Raw genomic sequence first — 22,599 nt, 5'->3', positions numbered from 1 at the left:
GAATATGTAAAAATGGGACTGACATCTGGCCTTTCCTACCATTCCAGGGCCTATATTTTAAGGAAGCCTCAACCTTTCACAGTTGGTAAATATTATTCCTAAATATAAGCAGGTTCTTCAACTAAATGGGTTTAACAGTACTTAATTCCTATTCACAAAACTTCTTAGACTCATTTCAGAAATCCTACTTTGACAATAATTGCGCTTTACCGCAAAATTTCTAAGCCAAGTGTGTGATTAACTTGATGTCCAATATTCTATTTTGTTACACTGACAGCCTTACTTGTTGATTCTTAATAACTAAGCAACATTACTAGGGTGATATTTTATGAGATACTGCAAACAATGATGTTTAAAATCTTCTGGACAAGAAATATTGGACAGTCTAAAGTTAATCACGACACTTGGACTTGAAATTTTGCGGTAAAAGCGCAAATTATTGTCAAAGTAGGATTTCTGAATGAGTCTAAGAAGTTTTGAATAGGAATTAAGTACTGTTAAACCCATTAGTTGAAGTAACCTGCTTATATTTAGGAATAATATTTACCAAACTGTGAAAGGTTGAGGCTTTTCCTGAAAATATAGGCCCTGGGAATGGTAGGAAAGGCCAGATGTCAGTCCCATTTTTTTACATATTCTATACTTAAAAATAAAGAACAGTCATAAAATGTCATCTGTTAATGGAAATGACCTGAATTTTTTTACAGTTGTTCCCTTAATGCCAATGATTAGTGGCTAGAGAAGATCAACCAATATTTTGACAAAAAATTTACCTTTTAGAGCCCTTAAGTGGGCCTGATTTAGCATTTTAGGAGGGAAAAAAACAACGAAGTTAAAAATTTTCAATCGATCTTATCTTTAAGAGACTTCAAGGCCCCACTGAGATTTTTTGAGGTTATAAAACTAGACCTACTAAGGAAGCATTACTGAAAGTTTCAAAAAAATTTGTAGGGGGTTCAAAAAGATACGCCATCTTGAATTTTGCTCCAGATCAGCCAAAATAGCAATTTTTTCGGCCATTTTTGACGGTTACGCAAAAATAGAAATCCTGAAAATGTTATTTTTGTGGCCAAAACCCACCAGTAAACCACTCCAGGTCAAAAGTTTGCTTCAAAAAAGTCTCCAAGGACCATCAGCAGACAGCTAAAAGTGCTTCCAAACCCAGATTACACAAAGTTTTGAAGCCCTCTACAGGAGGTGGCTAGAGATTTTTGGGGAAAATTTTGGAGACTCAATTTGATTTTTTCTGATTCCCTACAAAAAGTTCTTGAAATCCACTGTAAATCAGCTTTCTAATGTACTTGAATAAAAATTCATTGGCTTTCAAAATCTGCTCCCCACCAGAGTTCATTGATTTTTAGGGGTCAATTTCCGCTTTAGTAGCCTATCTTTGAGACTCTGTATCTTCAAAACTACTTGAGATATCAAGGTGAAATTTTCATGGTCTTATTTTCTTGTGTGATGGATCATTTGGTCAAAATTTCATTAAAATCTAAGAGGGTGAGGTATCACACTTTCTTTATTCTGAAGATTTTTAAAAAAAATGGCTCTTAAACCCTCAAAGTCTTGCAAAATTTATGGCCTTTTATTATGCACGGATCCCTCTGATATGTTTTGAAATAGAGGATGCTTATCGTGTGCGAGAATTACCCCAAGTTTGGTGTAACTAAAAAACACAAAAAAGCCCATTCACACATTCACGCAAACCGCTGGGGGCCCTTTCTAACATGCTACACTGAAGAAGAAGAATTTCTTTACTTTCGCCCAGGGAGGGAAAAGGTAAATAAATTTACTAAGGAGGTCGAAATATACACCTTTTTGACCGTAGTCGCGCGGTCAGACGCGTGCCACTTTTATCTCACTAAACTCTATCCAATCCTTTTTTGACACATTTTTCTATTGTCTATAGGTGCGAAAAAAGGACTGGGACGGTTTTAGGGGGATAAAGCGGACAAGAAAATGTCCGCGCAGCAATTGGTGGCTACGGTCGAAAAGGTGCATTGTTTAAAATAAAATTTATATGAAGAATGACCATTTCAACGTACATATTATGATAAATAAATTTAGTTAAAGATAGACGAAATATTCTAATAATAATATCAACAAGAATGAAAAAAGCTTACTCTCCGGCTTAGTTGACAACTCATCAAGCTCACGTTCAAGCTGAAAAAGAAAGAGAACTATATGATTTGATTCATAGCAGCTGTTGCTACAACCCTAAAACATCATTAAAGTCTATTGACATAATCGGATTAACTTTCGCGAGATTAAAATTTATGCCATTTTTACGAAATTAAAACTCGCGAAAACGCGTGAGATTTATGACTCGTCAAATTAAATCCACCACAAAATTTTTTAAATCGCATTTTCGGCGGAGAAACCAGCCCGAAGTCTCCATTTGTGTTAAAAAACGGCTATTTTTCAGCTGTTTTCAGGCTTATTCGCGAAATTAAATCCACGTGAAATTTTTCAAAACTCTGACTTACGAAATTAAATCCAGAAAATTTCGCGATTTTTTTCGTTGCGAAATTTAATCCGATTAAAGTAGTAACTGATAGATTACAATATATAAAAGTATCAACCCCGACACCATAAGAAAGTTTTGAATTTAACACTTTAAAGAAGGGAGGGAAGATTAACATCAAATGTAATACCTTATCGGGGAAAAAAATGTCGGAGTTTTATTTAGTCGGGGTTTTTTTTCGTCGGGGAAAAATTTCGTCACCTAGAGGCATCACTTTCCCCCGACTAATATTTCAAATTCGTCACTTTTCCCCGACGAAATTTACAATTAAGTCACTTTCACCCAACTAAATTGTCCAAATGAAATGGTTTCCTTCACTAGCGCGAAAAAAGATCTTGTAATTCGACGTTTAAAGCACTAATTTCGGTTATTAAAGGTGTAAAAAATTTAGATTTTAATTTTGGTTGGGGGTTGAAAAATTGGGTAAAAGTTTTGGTCGGGTGTTAGAATATCGGGGAAAAAGTTCGTCGGGGAAAAATTTAGCCACCCCCTCAAAATTTTCGTCACTTTCCCCCGACATTTTTTTCCCCGATAAGGTATTTGCCTCCTGATAACCTCGACCCAAATCCTTGGAGGCGTTTTGGGTTAATAGGTGTTAAGTAATAAAGATCTAGTTTAGATGGCCAACTTTCTCCCTGTCTATTTTGATTGTGAATTAAAGAGGGTAAAAAGTGGGTTGTCTTTTTAAAGAGAAATTTTTTACCTTCTCTATAACAATAAGGTGAGACTGACTAGCTCTGATGACCCATGACAAGAAAAGGGGTAACCTAATTTGAGAGACAGTTATATTTGCAGTATAACTTTTCCTTTTTATTACAAGTATAACTTTGATAAGTTACTCATTCTATAGGGCTATATACACTACACAATATATTGTCGGGCAATATATTGAGAATATATTGTTGAATGCTGGTAATATATTGAAAAGGTGTTCGCAATATATTTTCAGCTCGATTTGCAATATTCCAACAATATAGGGGGATTGTTTACAGAAAGAAAATTCCTTTTTATAATAGAGCACCTGTTGTTTACTTCGTACATTACGGTCCGCAAGCAAAATTGTTGAATATTGATCACCGATATATTGTGTAGTCTAAGTATCATTGGGGTAGTAATGATGTAAACAGACCTCTTTAGTAGCATTTGACAGTTTATGAATACTAGTGACAGATTCTTCACGTAGATTCTCAAGGTGTTCTTTAAGCTGTTCACGCATCTCAATACATTCCCGTTGAATGGTTCGAATTCTCATCTTGTAGAAGATACGCTTTTTATTGACTGTTGACTGCAAGAGAAAAGGATTTAGTTTGATAAATAAAATGTACGAATAAGAGCTAAATAACAGGGCCCATACCATGATCCGGAAAATGGAGGGGCCAAAAATATAGTGACTAAGGAGAAAAAGTGTTTAAATAGCGCAATTTCAGACTGAATTTGCCTAGAAACGAAGCTATCGAAAGTATGAACCGTGATATTTAACCAATAAAATTCTATTTAAAAAAAGTGAGGGGGGCCATGGCCCCTCCCTTTCAGTAGCGTGGGCCCTGCATAACCATACAATCTGCTAAGTGCTATCTATATAATGTTTGCAGAATTTGCTAAATTAAGCTTTGGGGTGTATTGCAGATTTTATTTCAGGTTTTTTATTGAGGACTGTATTCTAATCATCCATGTTCTCCAATGAAATTGACTATCAAAGAAATAATGGGTGATCTAATGCATTAATAACCATTAGAATTGAAATTTTTGTGTTTTAGATGCTTTGATGAGATAAGTTTTTTGCGCATTGCGGGGATTATATTATGCGTATTTCTGCAAAAATAACTCAAGAGAGAAATTTAAAAAGGCTTCATCCGCAAATAATGTAATTCTCGAGAAAATACACACTTCCTCATTTCAATGAATAGAAAACTCCCTCGTGGAAATTATCGCCATGAAAAATTGCTTTTCACTCATCTGTGAAATTAAGACCACAAAAATTCTCCAGGATTGAAGACTAGCTTCACAAGAATTCATCACATCAAAGTAGAAAAAGACCATAGTTACTTTTTCCTTGTTTTCTATGAGTTCCCACAAGGAGATACCTTAAGTGGATTAAATTTTGCGTGGATTAATTTTCGCGAGTTTGGCCCTTTTTGTGGAATTTAGTCTTGCAAAAAAAATTAAATCAAGATTTTGGCCAAAACCCTAGGGAAAAAAAAGGAATTTAAAAAAAGAGGCTGATTTGCAAGATTTAATCTACAGACTTTTTAGATTCTTGTTTCGCGAAAAAAAGTCCACACTAATTAATCCACTTAAGGTATCAAAATACCTCAGCAGCCTCTTTCAGCATTTTCATTGAAACATCAACTGAATCCAATCTTTTTAATGATGGCATATGATACAAAACATAGGTGGAATAATTGCATAGTAGTGTCACAGGGTTTGGATGACACATAGGATCTTTTAAATCCAAAGCTATGAGATTCCTCAAGCATGAGATGTTGGTAATATCCTAAAAGAGAACAAAATTTTTGAAGAGGAAAAGAAATGTTACTGAGGGATTTTTAAATAAGAAAATGACTCTGAGTCAAGTTTTACTAAGAAGTCGAAAAACTATAGTGTGTGTAATAATGAAGTAGCATTCAATAATAACCAAGGAAAACTTAAGTCTGAAGTTTCCTTCTTTGAACTCGAGCGGGACTTTTACAAAATAATACTTAAAATAATAACTATTCCATGAATGTATCTCATGTCATGTTTAAATTCCATTACTTTTTTGAGCAATAATCAAAAAAAGGAAGGTTTGGGTTGCATTTCAATTTCTAAATGATTGAAGAACAATACTAAATGATACCTTGAGAGAATTTATTCTATTGCCAGATAGATTCACTTCTTCTAACAGATTACAACAAATTAGTGATGTACCTGAATAGAGACAATAAAGATAATATCAATACTGAGAGAGATGTGAGGAGCTAATTTTATTTTTAAGAGGTATTTCAATATTTAGACCAGGTGTATTTTTTGGAAATTCAGAGCGTATAATTGTAATCTTGAGACTAACAAATACATTAGACAATGTTGAAAATCGTCAAAGAGCCATGAACTTTATAATTTTAATGAATCAAAAAAACTGATGACAACTAACCAATACTATGTATCTGATTATCACTCAAATTCAAAAATTTGAGTTGTCGTAATTGTTCCATATTCTAAAGAGTAAAAGAATAATTCTGTATTTCAATAAAATATTCTTACAACAAAACACAGAAAAACATTTACCAAAACCTGTGGGACAACATCATTTGGCAACATTATATTTCATATCCATACAGAGGGGGGGGGGGTAAAGAATTATTTCAAAATTCCCAGGGGGTAGAAGAACTTTAGATACTTTAAGGTATGAAAGGAAAGTTTTTGAGGTTTTTTTTTCAAATTATGCCATTTTCCAGGGGAAATCCACACATTTCCAAGAATTTTTTTTTTGACTTGAAAAGGTTCGTCTACCCTCCTGTATGGACATTTAATGAAATGGCCCAATGGTTTGATCTTTATCGCAGAAACCAATGCAACGGAGACTTAGCTTCTAATCAGTCAAAAGCTTCCTACAAAATGGTACAAGAATGAAATTTTGAACTTTTGGTAGTCCTTAAATTGCTTTCTGTGTATCAAAAAATTAAATTGTTGATATACCTTTAAATTACTATCTTAACTCTGACCTTGCTAGGATGAGGCCTTTCCACCTTTTGGACAGAAGAACATTTGCCAAATAACCAAAATAGTTAAACTTAGTACAATTGAGCAGAATTTAGCAGAATTTAGCAGAATGACAGTTAAATTTGGCATGAATTAACTTTCACAAATGACCTACCATTTTGTAAGTTTAGTTGAAAAAAAAGAGAAATGTTAAGGTGTTTCGAAGAAGAATCTGGACAAAATTTACAGATAATTAAATTTTGACTAGAACTAGAAGAGTTTTGGCAAATTTTGCTAAAACTTACTAACTCAAAAGTACTAAAGATGACAATAGTACCTCTATCACTTCAATTTTGTTTTTATTCAACCATAATGTTGTCAACGTGAGTAAATGGGATATATTTTCTATTTTACTCAGCTCATTTTTGTACATATATAACTTCTCCAGTTTGCTGTTCTTCTCAAGCCCTTCCAGTTTCTAAAGATCAGAAAAAAATAAAAATAAAATCGAATCAAGAGAAAGTTCACCTTAATCCAAAAAACAAAGAAGATTTTCATCAAACAATAGGAGAAATGGGGGTTTCTTTGGATGAGGGATCGAAATGAATCCTTCATCAGGAATATTTTCTGTCCTCTTGTTTTTTTTTCTTTAAGGACAAAACGTTCGCTTTATCATTAAGATCTTTCTAGTAAGGTATGTGAGTGGTATGTGAGTCGAACGACTAAGTATTATTCAACTTTGAAAAGGAAGGCATTTTCTAATGTTAGGGGCTTGAGAAGTGGGTGATCATTAGACCCTTTAAAACTATAGAATAGCACTTGCAAATGGAAAAATGAAAATTAAGGAATTAAAGTAACAACTTCTTATTTCCTGTCATAAAAACAAAAGTAAACTATGGAATATCAGAACAAACCTGTATTTTTCCCTCACAAAGCCAAAGTTCCTTCAGATTAGGTACAATATGAAGATTTTCAATTTTTGTAATCGTACAACCAACAATGCGTAGAATTGTTAAAGAAGGATATGTATTCAATGATGGTACCATTGGTATAACACTAAGAAAAAGCTCAAGCAGTTCCACCTGTGACAAATCACTTTTAGGGTCAAGTCCATTGGATAAACACTGAAAAAATAATGGAAATTATTGATGACAGTAAAGCAATATGCCCTAAAGAAGAATGACTAGATTGAAGAGGCAGCTCACATACAAACATTGTAGTCTTTTGATAACAATGAATTTAGATTTGCTTATCCTATGCTCAAGATGAGACCAACCTGGTGCACCCTGTAAATGGTTTTTAAAATAACATCAAAAATACATTCAAGACATTGTGTTTGGTACCCCTAAAAACCTGAGGGTTGCTAAACGCTGCTGGTAAAGTAAATAGCACGAGAGAGACAAACCTTATTAATTCATAGTAAAAAAATACGTACCAATTCTTGCAGCCAGTAATCTTCTCCAAGATTTGCTTTACTCTCTGATTTTTCAACAGCACTTGTTTCTTCCATGTTTGCTTTAAATATTATCAAAAATTCTATGCAATTATTCAACTTTGAATTACTTAAAGAATTCTGTATCGAGTTCTGATACTCACAGATCACCTAGTCTCAATAGATGTTTGTAGAAACTTCTATTCTCTAGTCTCCACAATAGACAGCTACAGTCTTTTAAGCCTTACTCTTGGTTTATAGGCACTGCTTTAGGCGGCCACAAGTAACCACTACCTGCAATTGCTTATTAATAGGTTTAAACATAAACAAAAAAATTCATAAAAATTGTTATTAAGTAAAAGCTCTATTACCAAAATGAAGTAAATGCAAAACATGTCTAATGAATATTAGTTTTCTTGTGTTTAACTTGATGTATGATTAATGTAATTTTGAACACCCTTTATGAGTTGATTTGGGATAATTTTTCAGCACCTAAAATGGTCTTAATTTGAAGTTTTTGACCAAATTGTATTTGAAACTATTTGAAAATAATTTTTTTTTAATCACTTCAGCAGAGTTTGAGTTAAAAAAAATAATTTAATAGGATCTCCACTTACCTGGCAAAAAAAACATAGCCTGTAAATCATGTTAAATTCTTCTGTTACATAAAGGACATTTTTTTAATCATAAACCTTAACAACTTTTTTTCACTTTAAAATCCCATAGGACTGTTTTAAAGTATGAAGCTACTACCTAACATCAATAGGAAACAAGCAGAAAAATAGAAAAAACAGGCATCAAAAAAACAATTTTTTGTCTTTTTCTATGTCTATTTTTTCACTAACTACTTTACCCCTGGCAATTTTTTGCTTACATGACATGTTTGGAACTTTAATTTCAAATGATCTTATGGGTAATATGAATACCAAATTTTACAGTCAACAACTGCTAGAGCAGGTGAGTCTTTTATGCAGGTATTGTCATGAAATCAATCTAAGCCCTATAAAATTGCAAAATCCTAAAATCAGCATAACTGTTGATACAGTTACCTATCTAACTTCAAATTTTGACAGGTTTTATAGGTATCAAAAATATGACATCATTATTGAAAAAATCTACTCAATTTTAAAAGTAAATCTCTTTGGTATGTTAAAAATCAGCAACTATGTTTAGAGGCTGTATTCTTTTTGGCTTTCAGAAAATCTGATTTTTAAATCTGCGTTCGTTTCGAAGTAATCCCCCCTCAGTACATCTGTTTTAATCTTAAATTTATGGGCCTCCAACTTTGAAAGTTTCAATTTTTAACACTTTTTAAAACTAAAATGAATTATTGAGTATGACATTTATTTAAATGTAACAACTGAGCGCTCATTTGTCAGACAGTTTAGTTGTTCAACAGTTGCCAATCAAATGTGATGTCAATTTCTCCATGCCCAATGAAGGATTTTTTCTTTGCTTCACTTGCCGCGCTCATAGTTTCTACCCCCTTACATTTAGGGGGGTCTTGGGTCTTGGGATTTTAAATGAATTTCTTAAGGGGGGTTAGCACTTAAGGGGGGGGGGGTCCTCTTACCTAAGGGGGGTCTTGACCCCTCTAGAAACTATGGCGCTAGAGCACTGTGTGCGCTTGCTTGTGTTGTGTGATATCTTTTTTTTATGATGTCTTTTTTACCGTTTTTTGCCTAGAAGATATAGCAAACATATTAAGTAAGTAACTATTTATTTACCATGATGTCAACATCCCCTCCTCTTATTTTGACACCCTTATTAGAGATGGGAATAATTGGAAGGTCGGAATCACTGATAGACAAAACATTTTTTCCTCTCTGATCGATAAGCAAAAAAAGAAAAAAAAGTTTCCATCATGCCACAGAGCATTGAATTACTTTAATTTTTGTACATTGGGCTTTTCCAGAAAAAAATTGAATAGGGGGAGGGTGGAGGATATAACATTTTTTGGAAATTTACCCCTCGGACATTGTGACTTTTAACCCCTTGGACAGCAGGTCTAACCCCCGGTCTAACAAGCATTAGTTGACCCCCTGAACACTCAAAATTATCCTAAATTTTGTAGATTTTTCACTACCCCGGAACAATATATCCTCCAACCCCTTGTATTTACTGGAAGCGCCCATTTGGCAAGTTCCTGTACACTTACAAGTTCTCAATCAAAAAAATCGTAAAAGCACTTAAAAAATAACATAAAAAAATTACATTTGTGTGTTTTTTACACTTTTTTGCCTAGAAGATATAGCAAACATATTAAGTAAGTAACTATTTATTTACCATTTGAACACTACCGCAAGTTGGTCTATTTTCAACATCTGTCTTTCTAATTTTGACACCCTTCTTTATAGATAGGAATAATAGGAAGGTTCAAATCACTGATAGACTAAAGATTTTTTCCTCTCATCGCGATAATCAAAGCCAATCAGCGATTCCGACCTTCATCAGTTTCTATTGTTCCTATCTCTAAAGAACGATATCCCCCCAATAGTAAGTAAGTATAAGCAGACTGTGCCTTTAATTGGCTGTAAAATATTTCTGCATTAGTAGAATTTTCTCAAACTTTCAAAAATGATAGAACAAACCTGTTTATGAAAATTAACCAACGCATCCTTTTTTCATCTTTCTCCTTCTTCATCTTAAGTGAAGCACTCAAAGTTTACTGAAGTTACTATACGTAAGCACATAAGATATTCTTATAATTATTGATATTTACTGAAAAATTGTTCATTGCACACTGCGGTAAAGTACATGACGAAACTTGCGCGGCAACTAACTCGCCTTCAGCTGGAAGATCATTTTGGGCGTTTTAGCATTACCGTTTATGCCGAGCTCGCTCGACCCAGTAAGGTAAGGTAAGCGTTACCACCCTCAAAGCAGCAGCGGACGCTTCTGTCTTTCTGCAACTCTGTACACCATTTTAGATGGTCTTAACAATAGATCCAAAAGGGTGCTATCATCTTGGAAGATCATTTGTTTTCATCTCCGTCTTTGGGAAGTAGTAATGTTTTTGGTTGAAATTTGGATGGCAAATGGTAAAAAACTTAAGTTTATAAAAGTGTCATTTAGTTTGTGCTGGATTGTAGAATGGCAGGATCCTGAATGGTTTCCCTAACTGAAGTAAGTTAGCAAGTAAGTATCAGTGATTCTGACCTTCATATTATTGCAAAGCAAATTTATGAGCAAAGCAGATTTGCTACATTGAGTGCACGTACCTTTTAACTTCTATCCTAGCTGGGGAATCCGAGCTCATAGTTTTAGAAAAAACAAAAAATATCTCACCTCACAAAGTTCTAAGATTATAGAGCTTGATGCAGGTAGATTAGTCTGATACAGAATGTTATAAACAGTCTGTGTGTGAAACCTTGTTGACAGACTTTCTGAACTTTGGAAACCCAGGCAAACACACATAATCAACTTAACCATAAAAACTCTTTCATAAGCTCTAAAGACTTTCAAAACCTGTCAAAACTACTAAAAACCAAATCAAAACATATCAGCCACATGTATTTAGACTTCCAGCCAACAGCCATTTTGTTTCTAAATGAATCAGTTTTCATTTTCATTTGTTTTCTTTTTTTCTGCAGAGTCAGCTTTTTCCATAAATTATGCACGCAGACGGTGTCAATCGAACGAATCGAACGCAGAATCAATTGAACGCAATTGAACACAATCGAATAATTGCCATTCGATTGTCGAACGCAATCGAATGGCAATCAAATATTACCCAGGATTTGCCGTTCGATTGCTTTGATTACGTTCAACTGTATTCAATTAAGTTTGATTACATTTGATTGATTCAATTCAAGAATTTATTCGCTTTTGTACGCTACTTAAGCGCTCAGCCATCCACACTAAAAAGCTCTAACGGAGTGATCCAATTTATTTTAATCGCAATCAAACTCATCAAACATAATCGTAATCGAACGGAATTGAAGATTAATCTAATGGACCATCTCAAGTCAAAACCCCCAAAAATCGCCTAACTTTTTCAAAAGAACTTTTTTGTCTTTAACAAAGGATAAATAAATGAGGTTAACTTATTTTTATTTGCTACTTTACATGCTAACGCAAAATTTATTCAGGATCACAACGATATATACATTATAGAGGTTAAGTGTTGAATTTAAAGAGATATTATTGGTCAAAGTAGGGTTAAGAATATGAGGTTAAATGGCTCTGAGGTTAACCTAATGGCCCTTAAAGATGGCCCGAAATTGGTATGAAATGTGAGGTTAAAGCATAAATAAATGATTGGGTTTTACTATTTAATGATTGGGCAACAAGATAAGGCTGGAAAAATGAGGTCAATATTTCAAGTAGGGTGTAAAATTAGAGGTTATTTTACAAAAATATCCTATTTGCGAGGTTAACAATGATATTTCAGTCTAATTTTGGATATCAGACAAACAGTAGCCTATTATCAAAAACAACTAAACATGAAAATTATATTTTGGTATAAAAAGTGAGGTTAACTGGTACTTGAGAGACGCAAGTACCTGAGAAAGTGTATGTTTTGTGTGGTTTCAGATTATGAAGTTTAAACACTGTGACCTTTGACACATAATGGCACGTGTAATGATAAAGAAAGTTAAAATGCTGCAAATGCGCTAGAAATCTCTCACAAAAATCGGCAATGATAAAATTTTTGAGCAAAGGAAACGTCATCAAAACAAAAAGTTCGACGAATTTACGGACTCTCCGACTCAATTTTAATCAATTTTCAGGAAAAAATTTTCTTCTGGGCCAGATTATTCTCAAAAAAAAAGTGAAGACAAAAAACAAAATTTTGTTCATCCTTGACGTTTCGATACTTCTTGTATCATGATCACAAGCAAATGTTAGCTTACAAGCAAAAAACGTGTTAATAAATCAAAATTTCAAAATCACATCTAGCAATTATAGGTCATAAAATTTTCCTAATTGAACGCATACATATACTTATTCAAAAAAGCTCTAGAGGATAAGAAGATACCGTTTTATTTAAATCAGGTTTCAAATCCCTAATGATTAAAGATTCTTTTATATAAAGCTCTTCATCAGTTTTTCCTTTTTCGTAAACTTTCATGTTCTCTAGGGACACGTCGTGCCCAGTTCTAAAAAGATGTCTCGTTACAGCAGTTGGTCTTTCAATATTTCGATGCTCCTTGTACCGTGTCGCAATATGTCGTTTTGTTTTCCCAATATAGTAAGACTCACAATCTGTACAGTGCACTCCGTACACAACAAATGAACGTAACCTTAGAGGTATTTTATCTTTGAAAGTAAACAGATTTGAGAGTCGAAACGTAGTGCGGAAAACGATCTTTAGGTCAACTTGTGGGTAGGTCTCAGCTAATAACGAAATTAGCTGCTTATGAAGAACATCAGATAATTTACCATGAAAAGGTAAATACAGTTTCACTTCTTTCTTTGCAACAGTGGCGACACTTTCATTTTCATCACTAGACTTCATTTTTTGTACAAAATTCTTGCACATTGCTATCAGTAGTTTTTCAGGATACTTATTCTTAACCAATGTTCGTTTGATAACTTCCCAGTCACTGAGAAATAGACGTTCGTTTGAACAAATCTTCCATGCCCTACTTAGCAAATTCTTGATTAAATTGATTTTGTATTTCCTTGGAGTAAAACTATACCAATTTGTATAAACTCCAGTATGAGTAGGTTTGTAGTAGGTACTTGTTAAGAATTTCTCATCTTCTTTGAAGGAAGGGGAAACTATCCTCTGATGTCGATTCTTCTTCTTTGGTGAACACAATGTTTTTATGGCGAGTGTTCAAATAATCAAAAAATGGTGTAACGTGTGATTGATTTTTGAACAATAGAAAACTATCATCAACATAACGTCAATAAAAGGATGGTTTTTCAATATCACCGGGACAAATCTCGAAAGCCTTTTCCTCGAAATTTCTCATGAATATATTAGCTAATACAGGTGCTAATGGTGAACCCATAGCAACCCCTTCAATTTGATCGTAACATTTACCATTGAAAATGAAGTTGGTTTCTTTAGTTGCCATATCCAAAAGGGACTTGAATTCGTTTCTTGATAAACCACTGACAGTAGTGGCGTTTTCATAAAGGTAATCCAAAGCTATGGTTATGGTTGCATCAAGAGGAATAGACGTAAACAAACTTGAGACATCAAAGCTTGCGATATGACAAGATGTAGAATTCATTCCTTGGAGTTCATTGACAAAAGCGTATTTGTATTGTGTATTGATTCGTAGCATATGGTGAAAGAATCTTAGCAATTTCGGAAGATAGTTTATAATTGAAAGAGTTAACCGACGAGCAGATTGGTCGTAATGGATGGTTGTTTTTATGAACTTTAGCAAGACCATATAATCTTGCTGGCTGGGAACCATTTGGACGAACGTCTTTGTAGAACTTATTCGTAATTTTCTTTTCATTTAGCAGTTTCAGAAGACAATGGATCAGCTTTTCTTTGCGTTTGATAGTTGGATCTTTATCAAGTGGCTTGAATTTGGTTTTATCTGCTAACAAAGTCTCTAGTTCAGTGACATAGTCAGATTTCCGTAACAAAACAACGCTCTTCCCTTTATCAGCTTTTGCAACGACAATACTTTTGTCTTTACTCAATTCAATTAAGCTTTTCATTTCAATGTCAGTTAGATTAACTTCAGTTCGTTTATCATATCGTTGACAGTAAGCATAAGCCAACTCAGCGAATTTATTCTTGTAACGGTCTGGACTGTAAGTAGCAGTGTTCATGTTTAAAGATTTAAGGCCCTTGTAACATACAGTGGGGCTTTCGCATGTCTTTACACGTACGCGAACCTTGCGTGTCAGAGACTCGCAAGCGGCTTCTTTCACTATTGAGAACCTATTTATTGGCGACTCATAGCCTCGAATTAATAGGGACACTCAAGCTATTTAAAACAGGTCAAAAGCCTATTATAATTTGCGAGCTATTATGTAGTGCAAACAGAAAACAATAGTCTGCGTGTTGAGTGTCGCAAGTCTTCTTATGTGCGAGTGCTCCTATTGTTGGACGCTTAACAGTTGCTTATATCGTTTTATAAAAATGTATTGTGCTTAGGATGGAACTAAAAGGCTTGAAATCAAATGAAAGAAAGTAAACTTTCTTCTTTTCTCCTTTTTAATTCATTTTTACTTTTCTTTCAGTCTAAAATTTCGAAATGTAGTAAGGAAACAACGGAAACAAATGTTGTTGCTATTAAAAGAATTGAATATAGAAAATTAAATGAAATTAAATGAAACAACTAGAAATTTAATAAAAGTATTGAATTAAAAGACTTCCTAATCTGAATGTGACGTTCTAATATACAAAAACTGGATATTTTAACTTGTCTCCCCTGTCCAGAAATTTATTCTGGAAGATTCGTTTTGGAAAAAAAAGTTTTAACCCTTATTTTTTCACACTGACAACGTTAACAAAAAACACTGATGAAACGTCAATGAAAGTAGCTATCATTTTTTAGTGTCCTGAAGCTTTACCCCCTCGTTTAACCATTATTGGCAATACTTTGTTTATATGGTTGACGTCCATGGGGTAATGTATCGGCATTTCGCTTGGCCAACCATATCCCAAAAGCTTTTAATACCATCAACTAGTTGATCTTATGTCATCGGTTATGTTATTTCTGAGATGATATTTCATTTCAGCCCATAGCATAGGTTTTTTTAGATTTAATTTTTTTCTAAAGTTGCGAGTTTATAAAGCAATAGATAAACGAATGAAGAAATTAGCGAGGTAGCGAGTTTATAAAGCAATAGATGACATAGATAAACGAGTGAATAAAATAGCGAAGTGACAAGTAGATAAAGCAATAGATAAAATAACGAAGAAAGTAGCGTAGTGGCAAGTTGACAAAGCAATGGATTTTTAAACGAGTGAATAAATTAGCGAAGTAGTGAGTTTATAAAGCAATCAGAAGCAATAGATAAACGAGTGAATAAAGTAGCGAAGTGGCAAGTTGATAAAGCAATAGATAAACGAGTGAATAAAGTAGCGCAGTAGCGAGTAGATAAAGCAATAGATAAACGAGTGAATAAATTGGCGAGGTAGCGAGTTTATAAAGCAACAGATAAACGAGTGAATAAAATAGCGAAGTGACAAGTAGATAAAGTAATGGATAAACGAACGAAGAAAGTAGCGAAGTGGCAAGTTGATTAAGCAATGGATTTTTAAACGAGTGAATAAATTAGCGAAGTAGCGAGTTTATAAAACAATAGATAAACGAATGAAGAAAGTAGCGAACTCGCAAGTCGATAAAACAATAGATAAACGAATGAAGAAAGTAGCAAAGTGGCAAGTAGATAAAGCAATAGATAAACGAGTGAATAAAGTAGCCGAGTAGATAAAGCATTAGATAAACGAGTGAATAAAGTAGCGAAGTGACAAGTAGATAAAGCAATAGATAAACGAACGAATGAAGTAGCGAAGTAGCCGAGTAGATAAAGCATTAGATAAACGAGTGAATAAAGTAGCGAAGTGACAAGTTGATAAAGCAATAGATAAACGAGTGAATAAAGTAGCGAAGTCGCAAGTCGATAAAGCAATAGATAAACGAGTGAATAAAGTGGAGAAATAGCGAATTGATAAAGCAATAAATAAATGAGTGAATAAATTAGCGAACTCGCAAGTCGATAAAGCAATAGATAAACGAATGAAGAAAGTAGCGAACTCGCAAGTCGATAAAGCAATAGATAAACGAGTGAATAAAGTAGCCGAGTAGATAAAGCAATAGATAAACGAGTGAATAAAGTAGCGAAGTGGCAAGTTGATAAAGCAATAGATAAACGAATGAATAAAATAGCGAAGTAGCGAGTTTATAAAGCAATAGATAAACAAATGAAAGAAGTAGCAAAATAGGTGTTTTCTTATAGTTTTTTAATTTTGCATTTTTAGCTAGGAAATCTTTTTGGATCGCTAAAAAATTAGCTATAAATTGGAACCCTGGATATTGTTTATATTATCTCGTCTTTTGGACGCTCTTATTATTCAATAAATACATTTAAAGACTTTTCACAAATGTTTCAGCTGTATCTTCTTTACTTAAAATAGGAGGCCTTTAAATATGAAACGTCAGTAAATACTCACTCGCTTCCCTATTAATTATAAATAAATAGCTTTGCTTTCCTATTAATCAGCGGTTGAATAGCACGTACCTATTATACTAAACTAAATAGGCCTTTTATAAAAGGTACGAGTTGAGTGTTGGGAGGGAAATCAAAAGCCACTCGCATTGAACGAGTCTGAATAAATTGGATTTCTAACACCTATACAATATGTACTCGCAACGCGCGAGCTTCGCGCACACGTAAAGACATGCGAAAGCCCCACTGTAATTCAAACGCTGTAAAAACGCCATAGGTGTCTGCTTTCAATGGAGGAATGCCAAATCTCAATCCTTTCATTAAAGCGGATGTCTGAGCCTGAGTAAGAACTCGGTCGGTGAAGTTATAAATCAGTTTGCCTGGGTCAAAAGTATCTTGAACGATCCTATTCTTGGAAAGATCACGAAACTTTTTCTCATGTCGTTTTCGGACCGCAGATATTTCAATGTTGCAAATCGATCTCAATTTTGTTCGAATGACATTAAAATCATACCAAATAACATTCTGTTCAATGAATCCAATAATTTCATCTCGTTTTGGAAGAAGATTACGCAACTCTTTCTTGTGGTGGTTAATCTCTTCACGTAAAAGTCTCAACTGTATTTCCCGATAAGTCTTGCTGGTGATATTGAAAAACCATCCTTTTATCGACGTTATGTTGATGATAGTTTTCTATTGTTCAAAAATCAATCACACGTTACACCATTTTTTGATTATTTGAACACTCGCCATAAAAACATTGTGTTCACCAAAGAAGAAGAATCGACATCAGAGGATAGTTTCCCCTTCCTTCAAAGAAGATGAGAAATTCTTAACAAGTACCTACTACAAACCTACTCATACTGGAGTTTATACAAATTGGTATAGTTTTACTCCAAGGAAATACAAAATCAATTTAATCAAGAATTTGCTAAGTAGGGCATGGAAGATTTGTTCCAACGAACGTCTATTTCTCAGTGACTGGGAAGTTATCAAACGAACATTGGTTAAGAATAAGTATCCTCAAAAACTACTGATAGCAATGTGCAAGAATTTTGTACAAAACATGAAGTCTAGTGATGAAAATGAAAGTGTTGCCACTGTTGCAAAGAAAGAAGTGAAACTGTATTTACCTTTTCATGGTAAATTATCTGATGTTCTTCATAAGCAGCTAATTTCGTTATTAGCTGAGACCTACCCACAAGTTGACCTAAAGATCGTTTTCCGCACTACGTTTCGACTCTCAAATCTGTTTACTTTCAAAGATAAAATACCTCTAAGGTTACGTTCATTTGTTGTGTACGGAGTGCACTGTACAGATTGTGAGTCTTACTATATTTGGAAAACAAAACGACATATTGCGTCACGGTACAAGGAGCATCGAAATATTGAAAGACCAACTGCTGTAACGAGACATCTTTTTAGAACTGGGCACGACGTGTCCCTAGAGAACATGAAAGTTTACGGAAAAGGAAAAACTGATGAAGAGCTTTATATAAAAGAATCTTTAATCATTAGGGATTTGAAACCTGATTTAAATAAAATGGTATCTTCTTATCCTCTAGAGCTTTTTTGAATAAGTATATGTATGCGTTCAATTAGGAAAATTTTATGACCTATAATTGCTAGATGTGATTTTGAAATTTTGATTTATTAACACGTTTTTTGCTTGTAAGCTAACATTTGCTTGTGATCATGATACAAGAAGTATCGAAACGTCAAGGATGAACAAAATTTTGTTTTTTGTCTTCACTTTTTTTTTGACAATTTTCAGGAGTCGGTCGGGCGACGCGAAACAAAGATATTTGTGATTGTTGCCTGATGTTGTTTTTTCTGAAAGCTTGATTTCCTAGTGTGACTAATTGTTAAAATGACCTTGAACAGTTTTGGTTGAAGCCAAGAAAATTTTCTCGGTCTGGTAGCTAGTATGACACTTGTAAACTTAAGTTTCTTACCATTTTCCATCGAAAACAACCAAAAACATTGCTACTTCCCAAAGCCGCAGACCAAAACAAATTATCTTCCAAGATTATGGCGCCCTTTTGGATCTATTGTTAAGGCCATCTATTGGTCAATCATCGTTGAAAGTTTGAAAAAGTTTTTCCGACGCAAAAGAAAATGTCAGCCAATTAAATGCACAGTGTGCTTATACTAAATATGTTTGCTACATCGCCTAGGCTAAAAAAAGTGCGAAAAGACACGAATGCCATTTTTTAATGAGTGACGTTATGATTTTTTTGATTGCGGCCACGTACAAGAACTGGCCAAATGTTCCTAACTGAAGGACTGCAAAAAATGCTGTTCTAAAATGGTAACTCTTAAGTGTAAGATGGAGTGAACAACAGACCATATGTTGTAAACTCATGAAATGCAAAATTTAGCTCTTTTTTAGCTTAGGAAATTTTAGAGTGTCTCTCTTATTTTGCTAGCAACTTGCGAATACACCTTTCCCGTAATTCGTAAAACTAATGCGCGCGCATTATTTTGATGCTCTCCACCGTTTGGTCTCTGGAGGTAAACAAACCTGTTTTTGCCTGCGTTCCCTTAGGGAAAGTTGGTTTTTTTAGCTTTTCTTAAGTTCTGTCGAACAAAACCCCCTCAAATTTTAGTATGTTCAATCTATTCATGATATTATACCACCCTGAAAATATTTTGCCAAAAGAAGGTCGCTGTCAAAAGTTAGAGGCTCAAATCCCACTTTCCCTAACCCCTCTCGCAGGCAGAAACGCGTTTTTTACCTCCCAAACAATTTTATACACAACGGTGGAGCGCACATTTTCCCAGGCCATTTCTGAGAAATTTGAATTACGGGAAAGGTGTATTGAGGTGGAGTCTGGATTGCTTCGCAACCCTTACAATACGACTAGTTCCTAACTCTAAAAATAAAGAAGGGTGGCCACAGTTAGTTGAGAAAGTAGACCATGAATAGAACAGTCAGGGAAATCCCTCAATTGCGGTAGTAATTTCTTACTGCAATTGCAGTATAAACGTCACTTTTAAATTTTTCATGTACCGCAATTGCAGTATACTCAAGAAACAGATTCAAGATTCAAGGAGAAAACAGGCAATTTTTGTACATAATTGATCATAAGCATGATTTGACAGTATAAAGATAAAACCGTGAAAATATTGCCACCCAATAGTGGCACCCGCGAAATTGAGTTCTCGCAAAATTTTTGAATTTCGCAGATAGGCCCAACCGCAAACAGTCAGGAACAGTCGCCTTATTAGGAGACGCCTCCTGATTAGGAGACCCGTCTCCTAATCAGGAGGTTCACGTCTCCTAATCAGGAGACGGGTGTAATTATCTCGTGAACGAGCAAACTGCGCATGATTTGATTGCTCCCAATGGAAAGAGCACAAAAAATTGATTCCATATGGTGATTTTCAGAAAAATCCACCGGTGGAATCAATCACAATTCTAATAATCCATAAGAACCAATCAGAAGTAAGAATCTGTCTTCGGAACAAAAGCGTCTCAAAAAGAAAAATGGCGGACATGAAAAAAATCAAGAGGGGCTTCCTTGTAGTGCTTTATATTAGGATTGTGATCGATTGCACCGAGAAATTTTGATAATTTTTTTAAAACTTTACCAATTCGAGGCTGCTCTTTCCATTAAAACTAGTTTCAAAATGCGCGGAAAAGCCTAAAGCCCTTAAAATTGAGATCAAAGTTTTATGTCTCCTAATTAGGAGACGGGTCTCCTAATCAAGCGACCCCAAGCGACCTACATGTCTCCTAATCAGGAGACGTCTCCTAATCAGGAGGCGTCTCCTAATAAGGCGACTGTTCCTGACTGGCAAAGTTTAATCCCCGGAAAATTTTATCCCATTAAAGTAATTTAATCGCAATCAAACTCATGGAACATAATCGTAATCGAACGAAATCGAAGATTAATCAAATGTAATTGACAATCAATCAAACCAATCGAACATAGTCAACTATCAATCGAACCAATGGCAATCTAACCTTACTCAAACCCCATCGAACACAATCGAATGTTACTCAGGAATCGGCCGTTCGATCGAGATTCGATCACGTTCGACAATCGAATCGCAATTATTCGATCGTGTTCAATTACGTTTGATTGCGCATTTTTGTTCGAAGTTGTTTGATTGACACACCGTCTGGGAATGAGCTTTATGTTATGAAAATTGAATGGAGTGTGTACATGATGTTAATAAACGGGTAAGCTTCAGAAGGAAATATTAACATACCTAACACCCAAAAGAAGTGTAGTAGCGACTAAAGAGTTTGAAATATAGAAATTTTGCTTCTGCAGAGCCAAAGGGCCAGCAAGCATAAAATGCTGCTCCAACCAAGGCACCAAGCCGGTCTGCACTGATTTCGCACTTCTTCTCCCGCCATTTTGTGTTGTTTACACTCAAGAGGAAAGAGTTACATCGGATCACCCAAAGTACCCTCATGTTTTTTTTTTATTTTCTTATCTCTGATCCTGTCTCTCTCTTTTCTGACTGTCTGAGTTTTTGAGTTTCTGAGACTTAGTTTCTCATTTCTGACTGAGTTTTCATACCTGTCAATCATTTGTCCATCAATTTCGACCAACCTAATTTTCGCACCGAGTGGGATTCGAACCACCACCAAAGAAAGACCTTCAGTTTCGGAAGCCAGCGCTCTATCCACTGAGCCATCGCCGCACAGCAAATCCACGCAATTCATAACATATTATACCAAACTAGCAAAAGACGGGGGTAATCTATATATTAATAGCCGTAGTCTGTATGTGTGTTTGTGTGTCACTTTCGTTTTCGAACGCAATGTTTTGTTCTTTTAAAAGATGACTTTTGCTTCTTGCTCCACAAATGTGTTAAATCAGATTCGCGCCGTTTTATAAAGACTTTGAGTTGTTCGATAAGTTTGTTTTGATTGATAGATTATAATATCTGCCCAGACGTGCCCGAGCCCGCCTCTTATGTTTTTTTCTTTTTTTCTCTCTATTCTTTTGTTTTATGTTTTCGAATGTAATTAACGACCTTATTTGATTTGAGACATTCGAATTCGTTTCAAAACAAAACAAAAGAAAACCTTTCAAACAAAATCTGTTTTAGAAAAGAACAAATTTATAACATTTAAAACATAAGAATCACAAGACAAGTTTGTTGGAACAACTAAACAGCAACATTAACAATACATTCGAAAGGCGGTAAAAACAAGAGATCTTTCTTCGTAAAAAGGGACTTATAAACATCTATGTCGATAATTATATTGCTGTAAATCTAAGTCATTCATTGTTGAATTCGAAAAGTTATGACAAAGGTGCCTAGCTGACTTTTGGCCCTTGGACCCTTAGCGAGACTAGAGAGAAGAAGAAACAAGCGAAATTTTGTGAAGTTTACTTCCCTTATTGGGACTAATTTGATTAAATTTCTATCTTTCTGGGGGTAAAAAGATTTTTTTCCCTATTTTTACCGACTCTTAGTGGGACTGAAGTTTGATTTTCTGATTTTTCCAACCCTTACAGGGACTGCCATTTTAAAAAAGGCATCCTTAAGAACGGCTCATGCCCGTATCCTTCTCTTGCCTAAGTACCCACGGGCTGCCTTTTTTCGACGAATCTCGTGTCATGTCTATAATTTCACTCCTCTTATCTTGACATCAAAGTTTTCCTAATCATCAACAAGTACGGCAAATATAAAGCGAGCGAAGCGAGAAAAAAATCTAATTGCAAAGCCTTTTCGGACGTCGCAGGTCGCCGGTATGGTATAGTTTGAATAACGCCCTTTCTGATCATTTTTGCAACAATTTAAAAATATTTTTCAAAATATGGTTAAAAGATACGTGACCTGGGAGGGACAGAGTCAAACTTTGAAGATAATTTTTCCCTTTAATTTTGACTTCATCGTATTTTAA

At 34.6% G+C, this 22,599-nt stretch overlaps 1 protein-coding gene across 1 annotated transcript; it reads right to left on the bottom strand.

Moving 5' to 3' along the window:
- Window positions 1-2,067: 2,067 nt before the first annotated feature.
- Window positions 2,068-21,010, bottom strand: LOC136802178 (leucine-rich repeat-containing protein 9-like). Its single transcript, XM_067058926.1, has 9 exons — window positions 20,946-21,010; window positions 7,638-7,717; window positions 7,117-7,326; window positions 6,540-6,680; window positions 5,655-5,718; window positions 5,361-5,431; window positions 4,836-5,018; window positions 3,654-3,809; window positions 2,068-2,163 (listed from the first exon to the last, which is right to left on the bottom strand). The coding sequence occupies exons 2-9, from the start codon at window positions 7,710-7,712 to the stop codon at window positions 2,068-2,070; spliced, it is 996 nt and encodes a 331-aa protein (XP_066915027.1). The 5' UTR covers window positions 7,713-7,717; window positions 20,946-21,010.
- Between the last annotated feature and the right edge of the window lie 1,589 nt (window positions 21,011-22,599).

The sequence above is a fragment of the Clytia hemisphaerica genome, unplaced genomic scaffold, assembly GCF_902728285.1.
Source record: "Clytia hemisphaerica strain Z4C2 unplaced genomic scaffold, Clytia hemisphaerica genome assembly, whole genome shotgun sequence".
Classification (NCBI taxonomy): Eukaryota; Metazoa; Cnidaria; class Hydrozoa; order Leptothecata; family Clytiidae; genus Clytia; species Clytia hemisphaerica.
This window is presented reverse-complemented; position numbering and strand designations above follow the sequence as displayed.